The sequence below is a fragment of the Copadichromis virginalis genome, linkage group LG16 (assembly GCF_057382275.1).
Source record: "Copadichromis virginalis isolate Kocher_CV1m ecotype Utaka linkage group LG16, C_Virginalis_male_GT1.1, whole genome shotgun sequence".
Lineage (NCBI taxonomy): Eukaryota > Metazoa > Chordata > Actinopteri > Cichliformes > Cichlidae > Copadichromis > Copadichromis virginalis.
This window is the reverse complement of record NC_140633.1, coordinates 10959257-10976002: the sequence shown is the minus strand read 5'-3', so window position 1 is coordinate 10976002 and position 16746 is coordinate 10959257. Positions and strand designations below refer to the sequence as shown.

Sequence of the window (16746 nt, the reverse complement as noted above, 5' to 3'; positions counted from 1 at the left end):
TCATAATAAACAGAACCAGCAGGGAGAAAAATCGTCTTTTTCTTGGGGTCTTTTTCTCCCAGTTTTGGTTTATGATCGATGCATTGCGTCAGCGTTTGAAGCCCGTGCCTGTGATGTGGAGCGGAGCAGATGTGTGTGTTTTATAAGCAGAGAACACTCTCTTGCGTAATTAATAATCACGCCATTTGTTGCTATTGTGGCCAAGAGGCTGCGACTGGCAAATCAGCTCTCGTAGATAGAATGTCAAGCTCCATTCAAAATGGCATGCTTCTTAGATGATATTTATCAGTCATTTCCAAGAGTTAATCAGTATATAGCTGTGAAATACAGAACATGTGGTGAGTAAAAGCATCATTATTCTGTTGATTACCTACTTTAAACAGTCTAATTTGTTTTGCTTATGCGCAACTCCTGTTTCCTCTGAGTTTGAGGCGTATGACCAAGCGGGAACCACCAAATTAAGCCAAAACGCTGTGAAAGAGCTAAAAGTTACAGTTGTTCAAATGGCCACTTGAGGCTGTAAAACAGGCCGATCCAGATAGATTTCCATTTTATAGAATAACTATGTTTACAGCTTGGCACAAAACAGGCGCTTGGTCTGTAGCCAGCTTCCCTGCTTCATAACAACAGCAAGGTGGGTGTGCGGGTCGGTTGGGGTGGAAAGGGGGAAGTTGTATTAAGGCTTAAAATTATGCATCTTTTTGTCCATATAACTACAACCATCTGCTAATTCAGGTCACTAAACTGGACCTCTCATTTGCATTTGTGCTGTAGGTGACTTTTAAAGCCTTTTTTATGTAATCTAACAAATAGTATGGCCTGCTATGCAGTGCTTTGTACTCAAGAGTCACAGTCTTAGACATTTGTTCTATCTAAGAAGTGAGATAGATTGTTGTACTTTATAAGGATGTTACTTACTGCACTAACTACAGCAAATTTAATGAGAAAAAAATGTGAAAGATCAAAAACACCTCATGAAAAAGGACACTTGTCTGTAGGACCACCGTGGAACCACATTCAACCGTTTAAAAGGTATCAGTGTCGGTCAAATCCAGTCCAGTCTCTGGAAGCACTTCACAATCAAGCATGTTAGCGTAATATGATTATTTAACACTCTGCTTCTCCTTTAAATATTCTCACATCCTGCACTGAAAACACAAGTTGTCAACAGCCAAAATGCTCAAATTAAGACTTTAACGCGCAAACGAATAAGTGAATTAATGTAATGCAACGCGCTTGCATTTAGTGATCACTTAAAGTTTAAGTTACATTTTAACTGTACAGTGCTTTATTATATATATTTACAGGACTGTATCTACCTCAAAGCTGTGGTCTCTTTAAAACATGCACGTCTTTGCACTTTTGAGAAAAGCTGGAGTATCCACAGGAATCTCACAGAGAAGAGAAAGAGCATGCAAACTCCACACAGAAAGGGTTCAGCTGGGATTCAAACTAGGAACCTTGTCAAGTCCTTATATACAGTCTATATGTTACTAACAAAGACGCATTTTTTTCATCTGAATTAGAAAATGTCGTATGTTCTTAATCTTCCAGAATAATTGCCTGTACTGTTCACAGAGAGGGAAGAAATCCAACCCATGTAAATGAATTAAAACGTTTATTGAGGGTTTCTTTTTTTGTTTGTTTGTTTGTTTTTTAGGTGCTTGGCACTTGTATTTACATTTTTTTAAAATGTTTCACAAAAAAAGAATTACGTTGCTATTTCCCCTTTTTCACACATTTTAATAACAGATTGTCCTGTAAAATTGCTATACTGTTCAGCACTTAAATACACATCTGTAATACACGCCACAACATACTTTACTCTGTGCTGCTATTGCTTACTTTTTGTCACACAACAACTTTTTAAGCTTATGTTATTGATTGCATTCGCCATCTTATACATATATTTATATATATATTTAAAACAGAATCCACTCAAAAAATAACCAATCCAGTCTTAGAGGAGAAAAGGTTGAGTTGCGTGGTGAAGTCCTGATTTCTAATGTGCATATATGCTGGCATTTTCAGGATGAAGCAAAAGTTCCTCAGTGAACTCTTGCATCAATTACCAGATTTGTGTGTTTTCACCATCTGCCACAGCATGCACCAGTTTCTCTCCGGCATGTACGTGGAGCATGGAGAGTCATTCGGTGATCCGGTCCAGTTGTCTATTTCATTCCAGCCAAAAACTGTGGATTTTGTCAGCAACCACTGACACTTTGGCATTCCCAAGCTAATATGGCACAAGTGCCGAGTGAAGTAAAAGCCCTCTGTATCACATAGAAGGTTCTTTGGTTACAGAATGGCAGGAAGAGCAGATGACATTTGAGTCCCCAAAGAATCAAGTCATTTTGAAGAACCTGTTGCTTCTATTGCACAATGACACTCACAACTGATAATCCCCTCTGTACCAGAGTAAGTACACTGCCACTTCTTATAACACTGATCTGAATGAGGTTGTTGTTTCATTGCTGTCAAGTTGCCGTCCTTCATTAATACAAAGATAATTAAATAATATTTTTGTCTTCCACTGTAAGTATCTTTAAAAACAAAATGTTGAGAGGACATCCTTTTTCTGAAAGCTTCCTTTGTACCTCAGTATATCTATCCTTCATGTGAAAACACTGGTTCAAACTTAACACCAAACCAGGTTCGTAGATTTACTTTTCATATTGAAGACATTAAAAACGTGGCGCCCTGCAAGGTTGGGTCTGAGTTCCTACACCATGTGCATGGACATCTGAGACGAGGAGCCATACTGACGTCCGTCACAAGAGCTGCTGCTTTGCTGGCCACCGGTGGTGTTGCCGATCATGTGCATGGTGTCCATGCTTCCGTTGGACAAGTACTGGCGCTCGGCGAATGCCCCTGCAGGAGTGGAGGAGCAGAGCAAACCGCCCTGGGGTTTCTCGGGGCTGGCGGCCAGGCGAGGAGAAGTGGGGAAGTTATATCCGTACAAATTGTAAGGGTTGTGGAGGGAGAAAGCGTTGTAGGAGCCCTGCTGCACGTGGTGGTGGCTTCCACCAAACATGTGGGCAGAGGAAGGGGCGGATCCGGATGAAGAGGACGAGGCTGAGCTGGAGCTTCCCCCGGTTTGCATCACGTACTGAAGCTGAGAGGCTGGGAATGAGCCGAGCTGACCGCTATAGCCATCCATTTTGCCCCCGCCGCCGCCGCCACTGCCGCTGCCAGTCAGGGAAGCGTGAGTGCTACCCTGCATGCCGGCAGCAATCAAAGAGGAAGTCCTCTGTGGCAAAAAGGATTCAGAGGGCTGACCAGACGCCACAGCACTCCCTGCAGCCTGGAGGCGTCCATATGAACTTTCAGCCAGGCCGCCATATCCCTGTAGGGCCGCCATGTTGCTGCGAGCACAGGCAGGGTACTCCGACAGGCCCAGGTTGCAAAGCTGACTTTCCCTACAGCCCACATTGAAGGTGTTAGGGGCCAAGTGAAAGGTTGGAGGGGAGCAGGAGGGAGAAAGGAGGTGTGCTGCACTAGAGGGAGATGGAGTTCCTGTGCTGGAGGTGGTAGGAGAAGTGCCTGTGCTGCCCCCTGCAAAACAGAAATACAGAGAGAATGAGTGAACTATACAAAAGCCAATGTGGGAGTACCAGAAACTGTAATGCCTCAAAAGGCTTCTCCAAATGGCCTTAAACCTGCATTAAAAAGCGATAAAGCAGGGTATCCCTTAGGGCATGACCACACTGTGACTGACATGTCTCGGTTTCTGTTGCATTCAACTTTTGCTTATGTTTCTTTGCAGGTTTTAGATCTCACCTTGGGTCAACACACCTGAATCACATGATTAGTTCGTTACCAGGCCTCTGGAGAACTTCAGGACATGTTGAGAAGGTAATTTAGCCATTTAAATCAGCTGTGTTGGTTCGAGGACACATCTAAAACCTGCAGAGACACCGGCCCTCGTGGACTGAGATTGCCCACCCCTGCACTAGACTGAAGAACTAGAGGCTTCAAACTGAAGTTCCCATGAGATTGTGTGTTGTTTGACAAATGGGCTTTGTCAAACCCCTGTTCTCAGACCAACTGCAGCCGTACTCTGTATACACGATCACGAACTGTTTTGTAAAACACGCCGCATTAAATATTCTGTTCTGAGGAGATTCGTGTCACCCCACATATAATACATGCATATAAGTTTGGTGGCACAAGTAAGATCCTCAGGCCAAGCCTTTCAGAGAGATGTGAAAGCTGTGAGGTATTAATCACATACTTTTGTGTTAATAAGAACTTGGCTCACGTTCATGCTGCTGTCCTAAAATTCAGTTTGAAACCGGAATGAGGAGGACGCATAACTAAATAATCCAGGACTCGCTTGGCTCGGGCTCTTCTTTGCACCATATGCCTTCGATAATATCGCCGCAGCGCTCTGCTCAGCTCAAGGAGATGAAGGGGGGAGCTTATGAGGAGGGAGAGAAAAGAAAAGGGGGGCAAGGTAGATATATTTCGGAAAGAGAGAACGATAGTTAAGTGATGTCATGTTTTCCTCTGGATAGACGGGCTCGGGGGGCTTCAGTGCCGAGGGAGAATGCTTGATTGCTTTGAAGGGGAAAAGGGTGTCTGGTGCCATAAGAGCAAAGCTACACAGTTCCTTACAGTTACCACAGAGTGCACATGCACACAACACAGATTCTTTATGAGATGATACAGGGTTCACTGACAGAGCAAGGACTCTAATTAAATCTTAATCACTGCGGAGAAGTTTAAAGATAACAAACACGTGTCAGCCCGCTCTGACAAAACATGGAGCATCACGTCATGCTGACCTCCGAGGGTAACATGGATCAGGTCAGCATTGCTTTAGAGTTGCTTGAAAGCGGCGAGGCCCTTGATATGAGCCATGACTCGTTCCTGGTTGTCGACTCTGGAGCTGAGACAAAGGGAGGTGGCCCAAGTGACGCTGACTCTTGTCGTGGAGCCGTCCAAAAGCCACAGGGTTTGTTTAACGATTTTATTTGCAACGGCTACACGTGATGTGAAAAGTTCAGCAGACGCAGGCAGACCTGCCAGAGGAGCAGTGTATGGCCAAGCTCAGATGAAGGACAACCACAGCTGATATATGGAGGGAAAATATGCACATGGAGAGTTCACACTGGGACACCAATGCGCCAAGGTCATGGTAAGTACCACTGCACACAACTCTAGGTAACTGTGCAGTAATGTATTACACTACACTGTAATGAGCCCTAAAAAAAAAGATGATGTGACGTTTCAGTTATGAAAATCCAATTTTAAACCAAATACATTTAAAATCACAAAAAAAAAAAAACGAAAGTAAAAATGTTCCAGTCAGTGATCGTGTCATGTTTGGTTTCAGTTTACAGGTTTTATCTGAAAACACAAACTAATTCATAATTACAATACTCGTGCAAGTCGCCCGTGACAATGATGGTATCATGATACAGCGATCCTTGATGTACTGACAGTCATTCATAAACTTATTATGGTGTGTGTGTGTGTGTGTGTGTGTGTGTGTGTGTGTGTGTGTTTCTTAACCATAAATGTGACTTTAACATCATTTTGCATTTCATTACCCCTGCCAAGTAGGTTATGTGTTTGTTAGCGTTTGCACGCGTGTCATTCTGTCTGTAAACACAATAGTTCAAAAAGTTATGCCAAAATTTGTAGGGGTGTAAAGTGGGGTCATTTTAAGAATCCATTAAAATCTGGTTGATACCCATCAAAGTCTTCAAAGTTTACTTACTGATTTATTGGTCAAAAACTGAGAAAAGGCTTTATAATACGGAAACTTATAATTGTGTGGCGTGTTTTTCAACACATAGAAAAGAAGATCTAAAGGTTTAAAATACCGACTGAATATAGCATATTGTAAAAGGAAGCAATATCATACAGTTTCACAGTCAGTAGTTTATTAGTAGGTTGGGTTTTTTTTGCCTTACATTATTCTACTGTAATACTTTTTTTAATATCACAAAGTTAAGGTAAATTTGTTCCTTTAAGACAGATGAGAAGGACTGCACAAATATATTTATTTACATACCTTGCTGTTTCTGCATATTTGTAAAGTCTTCAAATGTGAGTGTCCTCACTGGAGGTCTCCAGAAAGCATATGTTTCCATGATCGCCTCAAGGCCAGTCCTGACAGAGACATGCAAAACCAATTTTAGGACACACACACAAACACAAAAAAAGAAATGAAAACAAGAGGCAAGTTTTTTTTTTTAGTGAAGTTTACAATAAAAGCTGCTGCTAGGACAGAGAAAATAATATTATCAGTCATAGATTAATCACTGATTTTAAGCATGTATCTCTTTTTTTTTAGTCTAAAGCTTGAAGCCTCGATCAGGCTCACCGTTGTATTTAAAGTTCTAGAAGCCTGATTTTAGATAATTATGAGCTTTGATTGTTACTATAGACATTTAAATGTTTGAAATGAACACTGAAACGCTTAATGAGAACAATAACCAAAGTTTGGGGAAAGTATTCATATTTCTTTCTTCACTCTTGCACCAAAATCAGCCTTTTTAATACTTAACTTTATTTTAAAACTGTACTTTTAATAGAGTTAAATAAGGAATTTACTCGTTTCTGTTAATAGAATTAATAAACTGTGACTTGACGAGTACATAGAGGGAGAATCTAAATATACTGAAAACATCAATGGAAGAAAAATGGGCAGTGATATTCTACATGTCAGTGAGACAGCTAGAAACATCGGGAGCTGGGGTGGGTTTGAGATATATAATGTAGATGGAGAGAGAGGTGGGATAAACCAGAGTCCAGCTAGGAGGAAACTGGGGCCATTAAAAAGGAGCAGAATTTTAGTGTGCATATAAATCTGAGGTGACATTTCATCCTGAATCTGTACATGGTTCTCCTTCCTGCTTGATTTACTTCCCCACATGGCGCTCGGCTCTGGCCCAGGCAAAGCAGCGTCCGCTCTGCTCCCTGTGTTATTTTAGGGCCACCAGCTCCCTGGCTGTGGCAGCTCGTTAGTGCGCCATGCTAATCAGCCCAGCCCTCATCATCACTGCACTCATTCATACAGTTGCACTGCTGCCACGGGACCAAAACCCAACAAATGAGCTGTATCCCTCCACCGGGCCATAAAGCCTGGTCACCAGACAACTGACGACACCCCCATAACCGTAAGGCTGAGAGAGGACCGCATTAAGATTCAACAAGAAACTCAGAAAAAGGAAAACAAGATGGTGCTTAATTTGAGAATTAGCAGTGCAAGTTTGGCCTTTCTATTAATTTGGAATTTCCCCTGAATATGGAATCGGTTGGTAATGCTTCACAGCAAATGAGCTGCACGTTCATTTTACAGCTTAAAAACCCAAAGAAAGTACCTTAGGTATTTTTTATAACTGTTTATGTCACCCATATCCGATACTAATAGAAGCTGAGTAACGTTTAAAAGACGCGCGTGGCAATAATAACAAAATATGTCACACCTGCTTTTATGTGCGCAGCTGCCTGTTTCCACTGCTTTCAGTTGCAGCTGCAGCACTTTTACATTTTGCTCAACCTGGCTGCAGAGAAGGCAAATCAAGAGAGGGTTAGTATTTTATTAGGGGGCGAGCAAGGTTTGGTTTCACTGGAAATTACCTTGATTTTCCTTCCTATCTAGTGTTTACCACAAGGTGACAAGAAAGATGTGGACTAAACGACTGTCGTTACTCATTACAGATAATTGTGACTTGTTCAAGCTAAGCACAGGAAATGTTAATTGCTTTTATCTCGTCTGTCTCACCTGTTGACCTTTCTAACCCTAATCTGACACATTAGGTTCCCCACGGGATCCTGTCCCTCCACAATTCTTTAAAGAAATTTTTCCTAGTATACAACAGTATGTCCTTGACATTATTAACAGCAGTCTGTCTTCTGGTGTGGTTCCTGCAAATTTCAAACATGCAGTAGTACAGCCACTGCTTAAGAAACCTGGCCTTGATCACACAGTTTTAGCGAACTATAGGCCTATTTCCAAGCTGCCTTTAGTCTCCAAGGTTTTAGAGAAAATTGTTTTTAGTCAACTGAAAGATTTTCTAGATGAAAATGGAATCTTTGAGGTTTTTCAGTCAGGTTTTAAAACCCTTCACAGCACAGAATCTGCATTACTAAGGGTTTTTAATGACATCCTTCTGGCATGTGATTCTGGTAACCATGTTGTTCTTGTCTTGCTTGACCTAACTGCTGCCTTTGACACCGTAAACCACAATATTTTAATTTCTCGATTACATGATGTAGTGGGTATTGGTGGCACTGCACTCAATTGGTTTAGGTCTTATTTGTCAGATAGAACTTTCTCTGTCAGCCTTCTCGGTTACGAATCATCTTCTGCTCCTCTGTCATGTGGTGTCCCACAGGGCTCAATTTTAGGGCCACTGCTCTTTTCTCTGTATCTACTGCCTCTGGGTTCTATCCTTAGAAGGCATGGGATCTCATTTCACTGTTATGCCGATGACTGCCAAATTTATTTGACACTAAAACGCAAGGATGCCATCTCTATAAAACCTCTCTTGACATGTCTAGATGACATTAAAGCTTGGTTGGCTCGAAACTTTTTAAATTTTAATAAAAAGAAAACAGAAGTGTTGGTGTTTGGACCCAGTGGTCCCTGTGAGTCCTCCTCTGTTGTTTTAGGATCCCTGGAAGTCTATTTTAAATCTGTTGTTACTGACCTTGGTTTTAAGTTGGACAGTGATTTTAAATTGGACAACCAAATCAGAGCAGTGGTGAAGTCCAGTTTTTATCATTTAAGGCGACTGGCAAGACTAAAATCTTTTCTTTCGAGGCAGCACCTTGAAACAGTGATCCATGCTTTTATTTCTTCCCGCCTGGACTACTGTAACTCACTTTATGTGGGGGTCAGTCAGTCATTGCTCTCACGTCTGCAGCTGGTTCAAAATGCGGCTGCACGACTCCTAACAGGAACTCGAAAAAGAGAGCATATAACCCCCGTGCTGGCCTCTCTGCACTGGCTGCCTGTGTCTTTTAGAGTTAATTTTAAAATTCTTATGTTTGTTTTTAAATGTCTACACAGTCTTGCCCCGCCTTACCTCTCTGAGCTTCTTCATCCCCACATACCCTGTCGGTCTCTCAGGTCAGCTGACCAGCTGCTCCTGGAGGTACCGAGATCCAGGAGGAAGCTCAGAGGGGACAGGGCCTTCTCTATTGTGGCTCCAAAATTATGGAATAATTTGCCCATGCATGTTAGAGAGGCCCCTTCACTGTCCACTTTTAAATCACGTCTTAAAACCCACTTTTATTCCTTGGCTTTTAACCTCAGTGAGACTTAGTTTCTTTTTTAATGCAGTAGTTATTTAATTAATGATTTCACTCTTCTTTTATTTGTTTTTTATTTATATCTCATGTAATTTTATTTTACAGTTCCAATGTACAGCACTTTGTGTCAGCTGTGGTTGTTTTAAAGTGCTTTATAAATAAAGTTGATGATGATGATGATGATGATTAGCCACCAAGGATGCATGTGCACATAATAAAATTACGAACGACTCCGCCTGATCTGTCCGTGCAGCTGGAATTTCTTGGCTTTGCCAACACACATCGGCATTTGCTTCAGACAACATCCACTGACTGCTCACAGGAGCCACTAACCTAACAAGCTGCACCTGATGCTGATGCCAGCATCCAATCACTGCCACATCGGAAACTGCATCCAAATCGATGATAATGTTAGTCAGAGGTGGTCGTGTTGCAGGATTTTTCCTTGATAGACAAACTTTTGACCAAGAGAAAAATCATGATTATCATGCTAATGAAATTTTTTTTAACCAGTTTTTGCTAATTGTGGTTTCGTTTATCATCATTTGATCATCAAAATGTTGAGAAATCTTGTGAAAATAATTCAGGGGATGCAGAAGCATCTGCCCTTGGCCCTATCTCTTGTATTAGCAATGTTGCAGTTAATAATAATAATAATAATAATCATCATCATCATCATGATGATGATATATGATCATTTATTGCATTTATGCCCTAATACTGGGTTGACCTTCATAATTCAAGATTTGCCAAAGTGTAATTATAATCAGACGTTTATGTTTGATTGAACTGAATATTTGCAGTTTTTTTCTTGATTAAAACCTGACTGTGAGCTGGAAACACGCCGTATCTACAGTTACATTTCATATTGAGCTAATAACTTCATCCTGTGTGACCAAACTCCCAAATCACCATAATTATTCTGAAACAGCAGCATGAAGGTCAAAGGTCAGAGCTGCAGCTCGCTAACAATATTCATGAATGACGCAATAAAAAAAAGAAATCAGCTCCGACACAAAGCATGAAATTCAGAATGACTGAGAGAGGGCTTTTAAGGTAACAGAAGCAGTCTGAAATCTCAGTGTGTCCTGGCCAAATCTGAACCAAAACAAATCCCAGACGGGCGTGAAGGGAAGGAATCCTGAGCAGTACGTGAGGATCAATTCATTTTCTCTCTCTAAAGACAAATCTCTTGTGCTCTGTTATCTTTTCATCTGTAGCTTTTCTGCAATGAAATTCTAATGCCAGTTCATAAATCAAACGGTCTATTGTCTGAAAAACGAAAAAAGATGTCTCAAATATCTGTGCGCCAATAATGCGGACCAGATGAGGGGGCTGCTTTCATGTGTGGAGACCCCTTCTCTTTCCTCCTCTCCTCCACTATGTTATAGATATAGGATGATTCAGTGACTGGGTGCAACAAGGCGAATCAAGAGAAAAGAGGGGAGGAGACGAGAGGAGGGGGATAGAGGCAGAAGGAGAGGTAAACAGTGATGTAGAACATCAGGATAAAATCCAACATAATCAATAATGTTATTAGTTAGCTTGAAAAGTAAGTAGAAGTAAGTATTCCACAGTGCAGAGTCAGACTGCTGTCTCTGGCTAACATCACACAGTAACAAGACAGTAATGACAACATGTCCCAGTGCAACCTTTTACCGTGCGACAATAAGAGTCAAACCATTTTTGTATTGTGTTTCATTTGCCTTTTGTTTGGATTTGTGTCAGGAAGAGGAGAGCAAACATATCTCACGGAATTCTGGTTGTAATTCATAGCGACTAAATGGCCGGCTTCACTGCTTTATAGGTCGTGTGGGAATGTGGGCATGATTAAAAAAGAAAGAAAACACGAGTACAGACAGTGTTAATATTCCGTAAGCACGGATATGGTGATTTTCAGGTCAAAGCATGTCTAGACGTCTAGGTTAAACTGGCCTAAATTTAGTTACATGTAGCCGTTGTTCCAATCACATTTTATGGCTTTATTTCAGTCTGAAGCAGGTCTTAAGTGAGTGATGAAATTTTAGGGGTTTTATGGAGCTAAATGTCTAAAATAAAAACAATCAGCCCACTTTGAAGCTAAAGGTGACCGTGAGAGAGATGAAAACTTGGTACCTTTGACAAAATGTGGAAAAACTAATAATCAGCTCACAGCAGATGTCAGAGACAAGCAAATATTTACAGTTAAGATTAAAGATGTATGGATACTTGTTCATTAGCTAGTCACAGTGCAGCAAACCATATTCTAGGAACAGCAACATGCACCCACTAGTGATTGAGCCAGAAGTAACAATATTTGGACGAGGTGATGGAGAGGCAGGTTTACCGCTAAGCTCAGTTAATAAGCCGCACAGGTACCATATATCAGTTCCAAGCAACAGACTAGTAAAATACTCAAATTTACTCAAAGATTAAGTACAAACTTCTTGGACAGTCTATACATCCCAGCAAGTAATATTATTTGTTGGAAAGGCACCAACAACACAAACATAGGTGGGCCTTTACTTGAATCAGTATTGATATAACCGGGCATTAGCTACAACCCTTTGTCACAACACCTTTCAAAGCAGAAACAACTCCTAGCTTTAAGTCTTAATAAAATCAAAAAGTGGAAATAAATAAATACATAATAAATACATACATCAGTATCTGTTCAGTGTTTTGACAGCGTTTGACATTGATTTCCAGTTTCAACCTGTTTATGCACGTACAGGTTATTAGTTTAAGACCTGAAAATCAGAGGAATGAAACAATGAAAGCAAAAGAGAACAAACGTTGTTTTCTCTCGCTTGTGCATCAGTGTGTCTGTCTGTACTGCAGATCTGGGCAACAGCTGCATGTGTGCTATCTTCAGAGGATTATTTCCACAATAAAGGTCACACAGTGCAACAATTAGCATGGGGTTCTTTGTTTACCCCCCATAGAGTCTAACAACACAGAGGTTAGATTGATTGGAGAATCTGAATCACGTGGTTGTTATTTATCTCTTTGCATGTGTCAGCTAAGACTCAGTATAACTGCTTTGGCTGATAACAGAGACAAAGCACTGAAGACACCTAAGGAGGGTGTATTGCCTGGATGATGTTGTAACAATGTACCTGTTTCTTCCAGAGTCTCTGAAACCTTTGGCAAATGGGTTGCGGTCAATCTTTAGTCTGGTAATCTGCAGAAAAGGACAACATAGAAAGAGACATTTTATTTATAAACTTTCAAAAATGCTTGAGTAGAAAATGCCATCGCTATAAAATGTGAGGATTTTTAAGAAAGCAGATTATATAAAGGGATTTTTCAGAGATGAGTAATTTCAGAGCACTTCTGAAATTACGTCTGATTTCTTTTTTTGTTTTAAAGTAATATCCTGTAATCAGTTTTTACTATGGTGATAAAGTCAGAGCTGAATACCTGCTGGTTCTGATAAGCAGTGACTGTGGTAAAGACTGTCTCAGGGAAGCTGAAGGTCTTAACTCCTTCCCCACTGGGCACTGGTTTGTTTGGAGACAGTTCACTGCTGAAGTCCTTCCTGATGACATGAACACGAGGCTGATACTTGTGCATGGAGTGGAGGATGATCTGTAAATATGAGAAAAGAAGAGAGTGAAGTGCAGTCAGTCATTTTGTGTGAATGTACGCAGGGGTGCGTAATCTGTGAAGGATGATCTCGGTAGTTACAAATCTGTGTGTGAATGCATTATAGGTGCCTTGAAATGTACAAAACACTCAAAATACAACATAAAACCTCCGTCCTAAAAAAACGCTTTCTTGTAAACATCAATTAGCTGCACTGATTCCCGACCAGGGCTACGTGACATTAAGCGGAAACAAAGTTCTCACTGCAGTGACGCTGGCTTGAGGATTATTTCACATTATTTCACAGCAGAGCGGAGGCGTCAGACAGTGTCGGCCCCAACCTCGCCTCAGGCTTTCAGTCTGCTCCTGATTAATCTGAGAGTGAGAAAACCTCCCCAGAGCCAAACACCCACAACCCCCCCACCACCTCAGCACTCTGTTACAACAGAGGGGGTCATTTCAAACTAGAGCCGCAGGGGGAAAACACCTCTGAATATCAAAAACATTACATTCAGTGTTCCAGACCTCAAATCACACACACTACACGCACACGAATCATGACTGGGCATCTGCGTGGAGACGCATGTGCTGATCTGCAATCCTCATTTTAAAGACATGTCTCCATCTGTGTTGCTCGGTATTCATTTTTGTGGTGTTTTGGCATGCTCTGCCCAGTGATGACCTGCCAATCAAACTGCGTGGGCGGGTGCTGTGGTGTATCTTTACCCGGGTGGTCAGAGGAACGGTCTCCAGGCAGCACGTCCAGGCATAAGTTTTGCACCATGGAAAAAATACTTTCACATTTTGTGGGTTGTTTTCAGACTACGTTTGTTTCAATTGATAAAACAGAGCTGTGAAAAAAAAATGATCTTGGAGATTTTAATGTTTAAATATAGTGATATCAAATCAATTTGACAGAATGTGAAATTCTAAAGTTTCAATTCATATTGTCTGCCACTCCAGCCATAAGCGCCCGAGCAAAATCCAGTCGTATTTTCAGGTTATTTACAGACTTTAAATAAAATGTAAATTATCAAAAAGAAAAAAAAAGTTAAAATAATGAAACAACTATCTTGTGGTTCAAAGTCACACTTTGACTCGCTGAACTCAGAACAAATGACTCAAGGAGCAGCCAGAGGACATCAGCTGACAGTTGTTCACGCTCAAATACAATTGTTTAATAAGTGGTGTTTTCATTTCCGTGGTAGGTAATGACGTTCTTTGGACCCCCTTTGAAAATAATCTGGACATTCACACCAGGGACACCAACACATGCACATAACAGATGTCGCGTGCATGTCCACCAAGTTAGATCCCGTTCAATGTCTAAGGCACATTTGGCTTTAATTGATTTTTTTAAAAACATAGTTAAAACACTTTAATGACCATAAACAATTAGTAATCAAAGCAAGCCTGTGATTTCAGCTGTGAAAACGGTCGAGGATTCACTGACTGTATATGAGTCAGCTGTGTCTCTGGAAGGTCTTTTACTCAGTATAAAAGAAAAAGGGGCAAAGGCCTCAAAGCAGACTGTAGAAACATCTTCTGTGGCATTTTGAACGGTTTCACACAGCAGCATTGATACGTTACCATGCAATGGATCATTAACAAAGAACAAAACAGAAGTAACAAAAAATGTTTTGGCTAGTCGAGTCTGCTTTAGCATTTTATTAGGTTTTCCCATAGAACAGTGAGAGAGGGACAGCATGAGGCAGATTTGAAGCTATAAGAATGCAGACTGAGGGTAATGAGTCCATGCAGGCACTGAGGTAAGAGAAGCTTTTAGCTTGCGGCACGGTTTCCCCCGTGTGCAAATGACACAAAACTGCTGGACGGAGAGTTTTCACCGCATTTGAAAAATAAAAGCAAAAAAAGCAAAGTGCAATCTTGATATAAAACAGTTACACTGTTGCTTTGACTAACATTCAACAGTCTTGCAAAAATACTTGCAAATTAATTGCATGTTGATAATAACTGCAGTTTAAAAATACAAATAAAATGTGAATGCATTAGTAATGCACGTACAATAACATAGTTTAAAAAGTGCACTTGTTTGTAATCTCTTACCAACTCAAACAACACACACTTTAAAAAAATGTAATTAGTTTGCCAAATAAAAAAAGGTAAAACAAAAAGTTACAGTAATTTGGTTGATATCATTACTGCTAATATTTTTATGTTCAGATTTTCTATAGAATAGCATTATTATGTAAAATGATTTATATTATAAGAATATTATATTGTGAATTTATTTTTAACTTTATTTTTCAACATAATCATCATCAAGATAGCACGAAACTGTATGAATGTATAAAATAAACTTTTATAAGCTTAGATTATTTAAAGTATATATAGTGGAGCACAGTTACTGGTGGAGTATAAGTTCCTGCTGGATTTGATGTCACTTTAGATTATTTTAAATTCCACAAGAAATTCTTGTCCATTTTATTTCATGTCATTTATTTTACGGTTATGTTAACATAAAGAAATTCATTGTAAAATAATAATTTACAAAAAATAAACAACATAATATGAAAAACAATAAAGTTAATGACATGATTAAGTTAATGTGTTTTTATATTATTGCTGTGTTATTTTGAATTGAGCAACCTGGGCATTTCTTTCATACTCGACCAAAACAGAATGATGGGATGAATTTTATCCTTAATGAATGATGGAGCGCTGCAGGTTAAAAGAGTATCTAAAGTCATGCAGTCAACAATAAATCATGTTGTTTAAGCTGATAATGTTTTGTATATGTGCTCCATATTTAACCCCTGTCTCTAAATATCTCGAGGTGGACTTCCAGCGCTGTCTGCGCTTTACTTTTAATTCAGATTTTTGATTGTTTAGCTTTACACAGGTGAGATCACCTCATATCTGCTGACAAGTGCTGTGAATGGATCAAGTTTTTATTGTAAAATGGCAACGCTGCTCTGATAATGCGCTCGGAGAGACGTGCAAAAATATTGATTTTGCTCACAGACTGCTTCTGTTGTGACACCTGATGATTCATGACACGTATGGTTTCTGTTTGTGATGAGGCAGACATTTCACGACACCACAAGTCAGGAGGATGAGTGAGACGTGGTGAGGTTTCCCACACAGGAAGCTCCGAAATTAATTTTCTTTGGCCTCTAAAGACCCTCCAGGGAAACAAAGACCCTAAAGCCGAGCAGCAGGAAAGGAAAGACAACCTCCCGTCACTCTGAAGAAGCCCTGCAAGCGAATCGTCGCGCGCTGACGCCCAGATGTTGTTACTTTTGTCACCACTGAGCTGATGTGATCATCTGCAGAGCAGCAACCTGCCGTGCCCACGCAGTGCGCTGCACAAATGTGGAACCCGCCATTTTGTCACAGAGCAGGAGACATCTCTGTCATGGCGGTGTCACTACAAGGCTTCTATAAAAACTGTATGATCTTTTTTCTCAGTAACAAAGTTGATTTGTAGCAACAGAAACTCTGATCTCTCAGACAGACACTGTGTCATCCTTCCTCTCTTAGCACCAGCTCTCCTTTAGTTTCTAAAAGCACATGGAGTTCATGCAGACTCGAGATGACAGACTTTTATGGCGGCTGTGGCTAGCATGTTAGCAAACAGGTTGATATTTATACATCAAACAGGTTGCTGAATTTAGAATAAACTTAACTTTTGATTGACTTGTTTCCTCCATCAGTGTTGATAAGAAAAAAGTAACGTTCGAACTCTACTCCAACAAACCACTCAGTGTTTATGCAACGTCTGCTGCTGGCGACTGCTGACGTCATAGGTAGCAGTGCTGCTACACAAACAACCTTAGGTAGTTTTCATATTATCTGTATTATATTTGGCCATTTTTTTTAAGCTAGGGCTAAGCATAAGAGGACAATTAAACTAACAGCTTTCACTATAATTCCGTTCACATGAAA

At 40.5% G+C, this 16746-nt stretch overlaps 2 protein-coding genes across 2 annotated transcripts in view; both read right to left on the bottom strand.

Moving 5' to 3' along the window:
* The window catches only part of LOC146690274 (uncharacterized), a 300316-nt gene that overhangs the window by 13216 nt on the left and 270354 nt on the right, over window positions 1-16746 (bottom strand). The gene's annotated exons all lie outside the window — the stretch shown is intronic.
* The window catches only part of tbx15 (T-box transcription factor 15), a 33738-nt gene continuing 18593 nt past the window's right edge, over window positions 1602-16746 (bottom strand). The window contains exons 5-8 of the mRNA XM_085435300.1: window positions 12673-12840; window positions 12369-12433; window positions 6023-6120; window positions 1602-3555 (exon numbers count right to left, since the gene is read on the bottom strand). Of these exons, the coding sequence (XP_085291426.1) occupies window positions 2723-3555; window positions 6023-6120; window positions 12369-12433; window positions 12673-12840 (1164 nt within the window). The 3' untranslated portion in view covers window positions 1602-2722. The remainder of the gene's footprint in view (window positions 3556-6022; window positions 6121-12368; window positions 12434-12672; window positions 12841-16746) is intronic.